The sequence below is a fragment of the Drosophila guanche genome, unplaced genomic scaffold (assembly GCF_900245975.1).
Source record: "Drosophila guanche unplaced genomic scaffold, DGUA_6, whole genome shotgun sequence".
NCBI lineage: Eukaryota > Metazoa > Arthropoda > Insecta > Diptera > Drosophilidae > Drosophila > Drosophila guanche.
In genome coordinates, this window is record NW_022995743.1 from 2,559,233 (window position 1) to 2,571,746 (window position 12,514).

General features: G+C 50.0%; 1 protein-coding gene across 1 annotated transcript; it reads right to left on the minus strand.

Moving 5' to 3' along the window:
* Window positions 1-5,938: 5,938 nt before the first annotated feature.
* On the minus strand, window positions 5,939-7,477 carry LOC117592300. The gene is made up of 4 exons (XM_034285970.1): window positions 7,468-7,477; window positions 6,493-7,412; window positions 6,308-6,431; window positions 5,939-6,246 (listed from the first exon to the last, which is right to left on the minus strand). Exons 1-4 carry the CDS (start codon window positions 7,475-7,477, stop codon window positions 6,086-6,088), a joined length of 1,215 nt encoding a protein of 404 aa, XP_034141861.1. The 3' UTR covers window positions 5,939-6,085.
* Between the last annotated feature and the right edge of the window lie 5,037 nt (window positions 7,478-12,514).

Below are 12,514 nucleotides of genomic sequence, written 5' to 3' on the forward strand. Positions count from 1 at the left end.
GATTGCTTTCTTATGTTTGACTCCAGCTACACCTACTCCTCATACTCCTTCTCCGTCTACGCCTTCATTTCATGACTTACAACAGAATGGCACGCACTGCCACAGGGGGGCAGAGACAAGGCAGGAATGGCGGTGTGCTGTGTTCTGTGTGCTGTGTTGTGTTGGCAAAAACATTGGCATTTGTGATATCTTTTGGCTGAAACGATGTGTCGACAGGCAGCGATAAGATACGACTATGCCCCCAACTATTCAGTCAAAGCGAAGAGCCAAAATATCAACCTGTGCTGGGGGAACTGAGAGAAGAATTTACGCTAATCTGCTGGCAACACGCCACAGAGTTGCAGGTTCCTTATGGCAAACAATTCATTAGCATTAGAGGCGGGAAGGCAGAGAGGAGGACAGGGACAGGGACATGTGTTGTGACGCTGCGGACAATGCAAATGCGAAATGAAAGAATGGAAATATGTGAGAATGGTGGAAGAAGCATTTGAACAAGCGCATAATTGCCAGGGAATTTACGATAATGTTTTAAATGAAAAAGGATGTTCCCGACCAGCTCTGGCAGCTCTGCTCAGCCCGTTGCCCGTTCCCCTTGCTCTCTGCTCTCTGCCACAAAGGAGTGGAGTGCAGTGGAGTGGAGTCGCCTCGCTGGTCTTGAGTTGGCATTAAAACATCTTGACGCAATTTCTGCGATAAGTCGACAGCAACGAGCCAACGGAGAGCGAACCCAAGGCAGAAATAATGGCTGGATTATGTACGAGCCATGTCGCTGTTGTTGCTGTTGAGGCTCCATGGCTCCATGGAGCCATGGTCATGACCAGCTCATGTCTACAGCAAAAGATCATGTCGAGAGCGAGCATGGCCGGGATAAATCAAGGCCCCAGAGCAGACCAGACCAGACCTCTTGCGCTTGTGTGTTGGCCAGCCTAAAAGGTGTTAAAACTATTTTTGTAAATTTAATGTGCGATAAAAGAAATGAAAATGCAACAGGTTGCAGCAGCAGCAAGAGGCAGCCCAAAAACGTGACGAATGCGCCGGCCTGACGTCCTGGCGTCCTGGCGTCCTGGTGGGAAAGCGTTGACCGGATATGCGATTTCTGGAGCATTTAATGTGCGTCATTAAATTAGAAGTTAGCCAAAAGCAATTTGTTAGCTGCATTGCTGTCGGCTCCCTGGTGCAGGTGCAGGTGCAGGCCACCCAGCAAACGATGCTCCTCCTCGGCCACGTCGTTGGCCATTAACATTGTGTTGGCCTAATGAGCCAATCGCCATAAATGGCCAAAAACATTGAGCAGCAGCAGCTTGTAAAATTAGAAAGCAATTTCAATTGCCCGCGCCAAGTATTTGCTCAACATCGAAGATCGAAAAGGGGATGTGGGGGGGAAGATCGCTTCCAGTCACGCTGGGAATGTTAATGCTTATGTTGTGGGCCCGGCCGAAAAGCACTTATGCTAATCATGGCCATTAACAGTTGAACTTGAGCAGAGCCAGCAACCAGTTTGTGTGTGAGGCATCCATCAAGCTCGCTGTCTGAACTGAAGCCAGACATGGTCCTGTCGCCCGTGTCGCCTTGTCGCCAAGATCGCCGACAGCCCCGTTATGCGGCGGGCACTTGTTCCAGTTTGTGTTCGGGCTCCCTTGGAGCATGTTCAATGTTCATTTAAATTAAAAACTGCAACGGCTCTTTATTATTATGGCTTAATCGCGTTGCATCAGCATTAGCAGAGCGTGTTTGAGGCTCGTTTTTTTTGCTTGCTGGCTTGCTGGTTGCAACAACAATTTACACCGTCATCTGGCTAATGGCTAAAGGAGGTGTTTGGAAAAATCAATTAAGTTCGAGCAAAAGCAAATGTAAAAGAGCTGCAAATTTGAGCAGATAAAAGCCAAGTGCCACCAAGGGCAGACTCAAACCCTAAGCTGACAGCAGAAACCGAACTTGATATTGGTCCCATCCTTCGTGGGGCTCTAGATAAGGAAATTGAGCTGCGGCTTTTCTTCAACGCATCTGGCAACGCTGCAACCTGCTGCGTTCTCTCTCTGTCTCTGTCCCTCTCTCTCTCTTGCTCCACCTCTGCTCTCATTAAGCCTGATGCCCACGAGCAGCAGATATTACATTCTAACCAACACAAAAGCGAAAAATAATACAAAAAACTTGCACTTCCAGTAGAAGTCCCCGGCAGAAGATGCAGCCAGCACGCAGCAAAAGCAAAGGGGGGAGAAAGAGGAAAAATGAAATACAAAAAAAAAACTCGTTGGCCAACCTGGTTCCCGTTGCGTCCCGCCTGGTCCACCTCGACCGGACCAGCAGCAGCCCATCCCCATGCCATTCCAGCTTCGGCGAATGGTTCGCGCGGCGGCGGCCAGTGCAAAAAGCAAGCTCAACGCGAGCAGAACTCCACACCGAAACACGGATCGCAGAGCGAGGGACACAGACAGAGACAGCGACAGAGACTTGGCAGCGGGATCTCTTTCTCTTAGTGCGGTGTAAAATCTCAGCTTTCCGCGGTGTGTAAGAGATACGTTTCAGTGTGGTGCTATGGTGTGGCATAAAGAAGGCATTAAAATCGCTTGCCAAGCTGACAAAACGGCAATAAATTAAGCCGAAAAACCGCCGCGGGTTCGCATATAAAAAACAACAACAACAACAACAACAACAACAAACGAACGAACAAATTTCGCAGCTTGGCCGCTTACACGGTTGCAGTTTTCGAAAGGTAACCGAGGTAGCTGGTTCCCGTAACAGCAAAAGCAAAAGCAAAAGCAAAGCAGCAACAGCACCGCCGGCCAGGAAGAGCAACCAACGAAAGAACCAAGCAACCAGTCTTCTAAGCAGAGATCTTCTTCGGGTCGGTCTTCTTTGGTTTCGTTTGGGTCGTTGCCACAGCCAGTGCAACTGCAACTGCAACTGCCACTGCCACTGCCACTGCGTGTTGGGAGCATGGGGAAACGCGCCGTGGCCAATGCCCATGAAAATGTCGAGGTCTAGGACTATTATTAGTTTTGCTCACTTGCGGTAATTAAAGCGTGAAAATCACTCTTTAAATTCTCATAAATTCGTGCTTTAAACGCAACATTCCGAGCCAAAGGCCGCAACTTTGTCACTGTGTGTGCGTGTGTGCGTGTGTGTGTGTGTTTGCTGCATGTGTGTGCGACATTTGTAATGCGTTTTCAATTATAGACTGGAGTCCAAGTGGGATTACGACGGAATTGCTGACAAAGGAGTGCATAGGTAAGTGCTTGGGCCGGCAACTTGCGCCCATGTTAATGGCTTGTGGGCGTGGCCCAGCAATTGCCACAGCGACTGCCAATTGATTTTAATTTAAGTCGCGGCGATTCGACTTAAATTGCCAATTATATTTAGTCGCTAGATATACGATAAAAGTCGAGAGCAGAGAGCCAAAACGAAACTGAACTAAGCCAACAATTTGGCGAGCGTTTTTCCTGTGCCCCTTTTCGTATTGTAAATAAAACGGGTAATTGGCGGACAACAGACAGGCAGACAACTGTGATTTAATCGCAGCCGCGTCTCAGACAGAGACCACAAATGCCAACACTTTGGCAATGCCCCAATCCCAAAATCCCAGTCCCCAGACTATCCCACATCCCCAGCCCATACAGCACCGATCCGTTTCGTTCCGTTTCGTTTTGTTCCGCTCTCACCCTGCACTTGCTCATTAAAAGCGCGCCACACTGACCTCAAAGAGCTTAACTTATTCACTCACACTTACACTCTATCGCTCTCTCTCTCTCCGCGGCTGGACCTGGACCAAAACAATACAGAAACAAGTGAGAGGGAACAGCAGCCAGTCGGACAATCGAAGCTTTTGATACTCTGCCAGTTGAATTTCGAAACAAACTGTAAAGTAAAGCTTACATACAACCGCGTATGAATATCATAAAGCATTCCGATACTTGCAGCCACCTCAATAATGTGTGTAAAATATTTGTGTACATGCTCTCCCTTTCTATGTCTCAAGCCTCTACTGAAACTCATCATACCCTCTGTTAGCGCACCAAAAGAATTAAAATAAATTGCAAAAACAAACGAAATCGAGGGAGAAACAATGGGAGGGTCCGTGGGGAGTGCACCGTGGGAAGGGGCTCCGTAACAGCGAAGAGTTAACAACTTAATTGGATTTGCATGTAATTTTACTGTCCAGATTGAAAAAATCGACAGTTGTTGGCAGTTTGTTTGCCGGCCAGCATCAGAGATAAGCGCAAACGAGGGCCACAAGGATCCCTGCCGCCTGCAGCCACGGCAGGGGCGAAAAAAGTCGCACACAAAACGCACGCAAAACGCTTTCGAAACGCTTGCAAAACGCAGCCAATTTGGCTTATCCTTTTTTCTCTCTTTCTTTTATTGACATATTAAGCTGCTTTCCATACACACACTTGGCTGTGGTTGAAGTTAGTTTGTAGTGCAATCAATTGGGGGTGGGCGGTTGTTAACAGGCTTTTCCCCACAAAGCGAAAATCCCGTCTGGCCGGTTTATTGCCTTGCGGTGCCCACTGTGCTGCCGTTTAATTGCCATTTGGCATAAATTATATCTTTATGGACAACGCTTGACCAGCAGTGACACTAAAGCGAATGTCTACCGTAGTCCGGAACCCCCCTCACAGCAATTAACATTTTTGCCCTGGCCAAATATTTAAGCAACCGTTAAGTGTTACCTTCTTGGCTGATAATGCCAGCGATCTGTGGGCCGCTGACAGGCCATAAAATTTGGCGCTGCAGAAGCTGCCACCATTTGTCGCTATAAATGCGATTTAAAGTGAATATCTCGGGTCGCTTTTCAGCTGAGGCTCAGCCCTGCGCAGGTAGAAACTAAGCGACAGCGTGGGCTGCGTCGAAAGTTTACGCCAGGCGGCATGCTTGGAAATGGAACGTGTAGGCAGCTGCGCTGAAGCTCGGTTCTCTCTGCAACTCTCCAATCCACTCTCGCGCGCCGTTAAGCCTTTTGCTTTGACAGTCGCCAAACTTCTTATCTGCGTCGCTCGAAAATTAAACATGTCAGCGCTTTAAGAGAGGTCCGATAAGTTCCCAACTGCACTACCGACTGCTCCTCCTTGACTCTGGGGTTCAGGGATTACGCAATCGCAGGCTCGCAACCGCGCCTTGTATGGGTATGGCATGTCCCATTGATGTGGTCCATAAATTTGACTGCCTTTTTGATTATTTCTATAAAAATAAATACTCATAAGCAGTTCATAAGTCGCGTTGGACCTTTTGTTTCTGCTCCTAGCCGGCACTGCAGTTCGAGTTGAGTCAAGTCGAGCAGCGGCGATGTCGTTGCCGAGTGTGCATGTGCCATAAATTAACGTCAATTGGCGGCAGGGCAAGCAGACACAGATGCGAGGCAGTTGCAAGCAGTGCAAAAGTGCAGTCAAGCAGCAGCCAGGCAGAGGCTGGGCCGTCAGCAAGCGGCGGCGGCGGCGCATGCGGCCATAAATCTTTTTTTTCGTTGCTGTTTTTTTTTTTTTTTTGGCTATGGCACGGCGGCAGCGGTCAGCAGAGTTCATGTATTCATTTCTGACAAGCCTACATTCGATGTGTGTGTGTGCATTCAAATTGTGAAATTAAAGTGGAAATTGGCAACAGGAAACATAAAGAAGAGAAGAGGCCCCACAGGCGAGGGAGGGGTATCGGCATTGTTTCCACATCTCAGGCTCATTTTGATTGAATTCAAATCGCAATTGGCCAAGACAAAGGAATGCTCTCCAGCACAGAGCAGACGAGAGCCGAGCAGACCGGACCCAACCTGAGCCGCGGAATGTCACAGTCACAGACGAACAAGTGGGGCCCCAGCTGTGTGTCGCCGAGCCGCCTGTAAAATGTTCATCAAATGAACGCTTAAGCGATCCGCGCACACACAATGGCAACATTTAAGCAAACAGAGGGACACAAAGGAAGCAGCCAACTGCTGGCCACAGAGAACCCAATTTAAGTTGTTGTTCGCTCGGTTCTGGTTTTTCTTTCTTTCTTTCAGCTGCAATTTTTCACATGCCTCGTCAGATACGTCATTGTCAAGTGCGCAAACGGCGGAGCCTAATGAAAGTAACAACTGCCACTAAGCAGTGGCAGATCCCTAGATCCGGCCAAAGTGTGCGCCTGCCCGGGCGGAGGTGCGGCGATGGCGGCCCATGAAGTAGATGACATCCTTCGATCGTACCACGAACAGAAATGGCCGCGTGGCGCAATCGAATGTGTTGTTGGTGTAGAAGAAGTGCAACAGATTGACGGCGGTCTCTGAGAGGATCGAGCTGCAAGTCAACATTGTTATGGTAATCGCTGAAGCAGCGGCACGAACCTGCGAGTGTGGAGGCACCACCAGGAGCGTGGATGCGCAGGCGGATGGTCTGCACGAGGCGCTTGAGGCGAGTGCGTCGGGGATTGCCGTGGTACGGCAGCTGCGCATCAAAGAGCCAAGTCATCTGAGGATGCAGAAACACTGGAAGCACTGGAAGCCACGTGTTGCCTGGTTGTGCCACTCACCTCCTTCGTGAAACGCTGCAACGTCACCTTGCTGTAAAACTGCAAATTGGGCAAACGCACCGCAACGCTCGTGGGGATCAGCTGCTTGGACAGCTGCTGATAACTGCGCTGCTCCGCACTCAGCAGCGCTGCCTCCAGCTGTTCCAGCGACATTTTGGGTGCCGGCATCAGCAGCAGCAGCGTGAGCAGACTCGGACTCGTCTCCGTCTGCAGCGGCAGCTCCAGGCACATGCAAGGCACGAGCTTGCCACCGAGCAGCAGTCGATCCGCATGGCGATACTGCCCACGTGCATAACTGTACTTGCCCACGGAGCGGAACTGTTCATCCAAATGGGCATGGAACTGGAGGCCACTGTAGAGCTGCAGCTCCGGCGAGGCGATGCCCAGCTGCTGCAGCAGCGCCGCCACACCGCGCTGCCGCTTGGACAGGACCTCAACGTTGAAGTATTCCCAGACACTGCGGTGAAAGCTGCTGGCAATCTCGTGCTGCCCATCGTAAATGAAGTAATTTCGCAACAAAATATCGGCTCCCAGTTCAGCAAAGTCCTGCGCAAAGTACTCCTGCGCGATGTCCGGGGCAATGTATCCTGTGATCAGATCCGCCGTCACCTGCCGCAAGCGCACGGGCAGCGGACCCGTCAGCACTTCCGCCACTTTGGTGGCCACAAAATGGTGGCCCTCAACCAGACACAAGTCCTGGGCCAGCAAACGCATGTGATCCGGGTAGGTGAAGTTGTAGAAGGCCACGAGAAGCTTTTGCAAGGATGCGGGCGAGAAGAGCACCACGGGCTGCGGTAACTCAGGCTGCAGCAGACTCCGCAGCAAACCATTCGCAAACACAGCCCGAGCAAAAGGACTCGGCTGCAGCAGCGACTCGGCACGCAAGTAGAAGCTGCTCAAGATGATGATAATTATTACAGCTAAGGGAGGGAATAATAATATCGAGGGAAATAAATTTGCACACAAAACACTCACACGACTTCATGTTGAAAATTGAAAAATTGATTGAAAAGTAAATGAAAACTGGGCAGAAAACGCCTCAAAGGCAGACACTTGCCAGCACTGTCCAAAATCTGTGAAATTTTTGATGCCTGCTAATGGCTCTCGTGCGGTGGCAAACGTTTATGCAACACATGCCCCCACACATGCGATACGCAAATAGGAAAAAGAGGAGCAGAGGGGGGGCTGTGGCTGTGGCTGTGGCTGTTGCTGGGAAGAACTTTTCAGCTTTTGTGTGTTGGCGAATTTATATGCAAGTTCATAAACAAAGCACTGAAAAGGATTTAAGTTTTTGGGGGAGCAGCAGCAATGGGCCACAATGATGCCATAAGCAATAAACAGTCAAGTTTCGGATGAGAGGGAAGCCCGGGAAATTGTTTTTGGCAAAACAGAAAACGGTGGCAGCCACAAAGCTGCACACAAAACTGTGCCGCACACACTCCACGCTCGATGCTCGATGCTCGACTCTGAACTCGTTTCGAGTGTTTTGTGAAAGTTGGTGGGGGGGGAAAGTGCCGGGGATTTGTTGCAGCTCCCAAAAGTTTCAGTGTCTGTGCGAAATTAATTGTTCCGACGCCGAGTCTCTGCCCTGCGCTGCTCTGCAGCCAGTTTTAAGCCAAAACAAAGCTATCACTTACACGCCGGGGCAGGGATTAGTCCAAGGAGCCATGGAGACGAGTCAGACTCGGCCAAAAATTCAATTAGGCGCCATGACGTGCCACATTCGGGGGCAGGCAGTGTGGCAATGCAGATAATGTGGCGCTTTTTCCATTCTTTCTTGGAAAGCCAAAGGGCCGCGCTGTAATTTGCCACATAAGTCACAGAGTCAACAAAAGTCGCTGCAGCGGCAGGAGCAGGTCCAAAACCAACAACTCAATTCCTTGCCTCTCTCTCTCTCTCTCTCGCTCGCTCGCTCGCTCAGACACTGACACTGACCTCTGGGCTCGCCTCACATGTTGGCGGGCAGAGGCGTGGCTGGCTGCATGAGCCACACCCCGAGTGGAGCAGCGAGAACACGCAAAGGCAAAGCCACAGACTTCACTTCACTTTCAGCTGCTGCTCGCATTCGACTAACAAGATTAAAGTTGAAATTGTAAATTGCTTCTTAGTCTAATTACGATGCCGCTGCTGCACGGCTGATCACCGTGATCATCAAGAGGCAGCCACAGACGATGCTGCAACGAGCAGATCGAGCATCTTGTTGGTGGCTCTGCTGGATGTTGCTGTACTTTAATTACAGCAACTAAATGGGGTACAAGACGCCGTGTAGGCAATTACCGAGCAGCTCACCCCACACACGGCCAGTTTTGCTTTATACAAAAATTCTAATCAAATTGCTGCAGATTTACATGGCAGATAAGGGGATTTGGTTTGAGGCCCAGAGGGATGTATCGGCTGAAGAGACAAAAAGTGGAGACCCAGCCGCAAAGTGAAAGGTTGCAGAGTGTCCGAGGGTAGACAAAGCAACATTCTGGCAACATTTTTGTCAAGATTTTGCATATAAACTTCGGAGTTGTGTGCCTGGCACATTGCTCAACTGTCAAGCATTTGCTTTCTGCACATGCAAGTTATGAGCTGAAACCGAACCCCAAGCCGAACCCTAATCGAGCCCATACAACGGTAATTGCACTCGCAGATAAATATCACAGTTAGAAGCCCACACGATGGAACCGGGCACTTGGACGCCAGCTCAACATTGCAACTTGTTTGCTTAGTTGCATCGAGCAGAGAACACAGCAAATGCACATACACACACACACACACACAAAGTGGTCAGTGGCCGCATGGAAAAGGTAAGACGAGTGCAGCGATATACAGTCTCCACTCCGCGCTCTACACCGCGCGCTCTCCTGCTCAAAATTGCGCTTTCTGTCTCCCGATCTCTCTCTCTACCGTTCTATGTGTCCCGCTCTGCCGTTTCATTTATCTGTTCCTATCTATCTGCTCTGCTCTGTCCCCGTCTAGCTGTTGTTGGCGAAAGCCAGAGCACCAAGGAAACCACAGCCAGAGCCAAAGATGCTTTATTAATTTTAACCGTTTGCTGCGTGCCTCCTCGCCTCCCCTCCTCTCACCGCACAAACCAATCGCTGGAGTAGGGCTGTCGTTGCCAGGGGTACGGCTACGGTACGCAGTCGTCTGTTTGTCGTGAGACAAGTTTATTTGGCTCAGTGCCGTGTTGACGTTTAATAAATTTACGAATTGTGGCCATGCGCGGCATGTGGCCAAGACATTGGCATTGGCATTGGGCATTGGGCATGGGATTGGCGATTGGTATTGGGATTGGACACTCGACTCTTGGAGGATGGGCATGCCGCATTGGCAGTTAGACAAAGTACGTGCTCCCCAGCAACTGCAACAGCCACTGAGACAGCAGCTCCCCGGCAGCTCTTGTGGTTTTTACAGTGGCTTCATCAATCTTTGCCAGTGTTCTCGCTCGCCGGGACAGCCAGTTGCTGGCGTTTTTAATGTGCCACATCAATCCTGGCATTAAGAGCAACAGAGGCAAACTCCAAGAACCAAATCCAGAGCCAGAACTTTTAATTTCTCTTAAATAGAGACACACCGAGCGACTGCAGCCCACTCAAGTGACAGAAAGAAAGGTGGAGAGGAGAGGGCGGGGAGCGAAGGCGTTGGGGGAGCTGCTGCATTCTGCTGTAATTAAAAACTTGAGTTCACTAAAAAAGGAGACGTCGTTTCGCGTTTAAGAGCCCTTCGAGTGCTTTCAATGCTTGCAAAAGAGAGGAGCTGCTGCAGCAACAATCAAAAGATAAACTGCCGCCGTGCCAGTGGCATCGGCAGGGACTCCAAGCAACCGAGCCACCGTTTCGTTCCCTGCCGTTCCTCCTGCTGTTGCTGTTGCTGTTGCTGTTGCATTCATTGAAGTCCATTTAGACTGCAATTAAAAAACTCACAACTTATACGTGAAGACGACTGCTGCTGTTGTTGTTGCTGCTGCTGCAGATAAAGGTACGGCAACGGCTACGAGCCAAAAGGCTTCAAGTTCACTTGGCTTTGGCATCAATGTGGAGGCCAAGGAATGCCTTCTCCATCTACAAGTCAAGCTATCTATGTGAGTATCTCTACCTCTCTCCCTCTCTCACAGTGTCTCTGTATGGCTGGCTGTGTGCGTGTGTGCTTTGGGTGTACGCTTGTAGCTGGGCAACCTGTTCCAGCACTTCAGCACTACCTTTTCTGTCTGTCAGGCTAAGGAAAAAAAGTGAATTAAGTGAATAAGAAGAAACATGTTTGAGGAAATATTTGTGCGAATGCTTTAAATAATTAAGTAGGTGGACACAGACAAAGAGAGACAGAGAGAGAGAGAGAGATGAACAGTCGTGGCTTTGACACATCTCCATGGGGTTAAGCATAGGTAATTCCTGCTAATGAGAATGGAGTTCACTGCCGCTGAATCTGGCATATCCGAATAATGTTAATGAGCGGCGACTAGAAGGGGTCACAGCCGCTCGAAGTCCACAGCCAGTTCAGGAATGTGCAGTAGAAAGAGCAGCAGAAATAGTTTCAGGCAATGCCAAGTGTGTCTCCTTTCTATTTTTAGCCCTCCCCACCACTGCCTTTCTGCCCATTCTCTCTCTATTCTGTGTGAGCAGCGCATCGGCAATTCGAAGTGAACTTCCCTTCCCACACCACGTTTAGCATAACACACTCGGAGCGGCGCGGCGCGGCGCAGATCGGCCTCGGCTCGGATTCGGCTCAATCGATCACTGACTGACGATCCGCAATCTGTTTATCTGCTGCCTGACGCCGCTCCCCCGCCAAAGCACTCAACACTTACGTTTTGCGGCTCTCGCAGCTTTCGGCTCTCGAAGAAGACAAATGGCAGCAGCTTCTGTCGCTGACAAGAATCTCGGCAACATCCTGTCTCAGGCAGCGCTCTGAGTTCCACACTCTCTCCACTCTGCCGTTTCTGCAGTCTGCATTCTCTACACTTTGCACTCTCTCCACTCTGCTGTCTCTCCACTCTTCCACTTCTACGCTCTCCCATTCACTGCGTTCCTCTCAAATTCCAATAAACCAAAAGCAGAAAAGTATTTTTATTTAACAGCTTATGGGAGCAGCAAAAGTTTCCGGGCTTCATAAGGTCGTTTGTCGCACATGTTTACTTGCACTTGCAGTGACCATAAATTAGATTGAAAACGGAATCAGAACCACCGAGTGCTGCTGTCCGTGCTGCTGCTCCAACAGCACTTCCTATCCCTGTCCCTGTCCCTGTCCCTGTCGCTCTCCCATTGCTGCCCTGGCACTGTCCGAACCTCTATCGAAACCGACAACAAATCAATTTTTGTGCCATTGCAGCAGAAAATGCCTTCCCACCCCGTTCCTCTTTCCATTCCCTTTCGTAGTTTTCAATTTTCCCATCATTGACGAACAGGCAAAAGGCAGCCCCAAACACGGAACAGCTGGACAGGGGCTCGGACACAATCTGTGCGGCATTTCCATGAGGGTGAGCAGTTACGATGGCAGCTTGGGGGGGTGGGGGGGGCCAGAAGCTGGGGGTCGCTGTTACTGTTTAGATGGCCAGTAAAAATGCCATTTCCGCTTGTTGCCGTAAAAACTTGTGCCAAAAGTGTATTCGAACCGCTCGTAAAGTTGCGCCTGACACATGCGAACAAAGTGTGGACAGGCACTAGGACGAGGGCAAGGACTTAGACTTCGAGCAGCTCAATCGTTATTACTGTTTAATAGAAGACGAGCATTTGCCCTGCACTGAACGTTTTTCACACATTCATTAATTTAGTGTGTGTGCCAGCGTGGTGGGGTGGCGGGGAGGCAATTTCAATTCCAATTCCAAATTCGTCAGACTGTCGCAAACGCCACCCTCTCTCGCAGTCAGTCACCCCATAAAGGAGTCAGCAAAGAAGGAGAAGCCAAAGCAAGAAGAAGTGAGGCACAAAAAATCATTCAAATCCACGAGGGTGGGAATCACCTTCCTGCCTCCCCACACGTAATTGCTCAACGGTGCGTAACGCATGCACATTTATGTCCAAGAATTGTCTAAGAATTG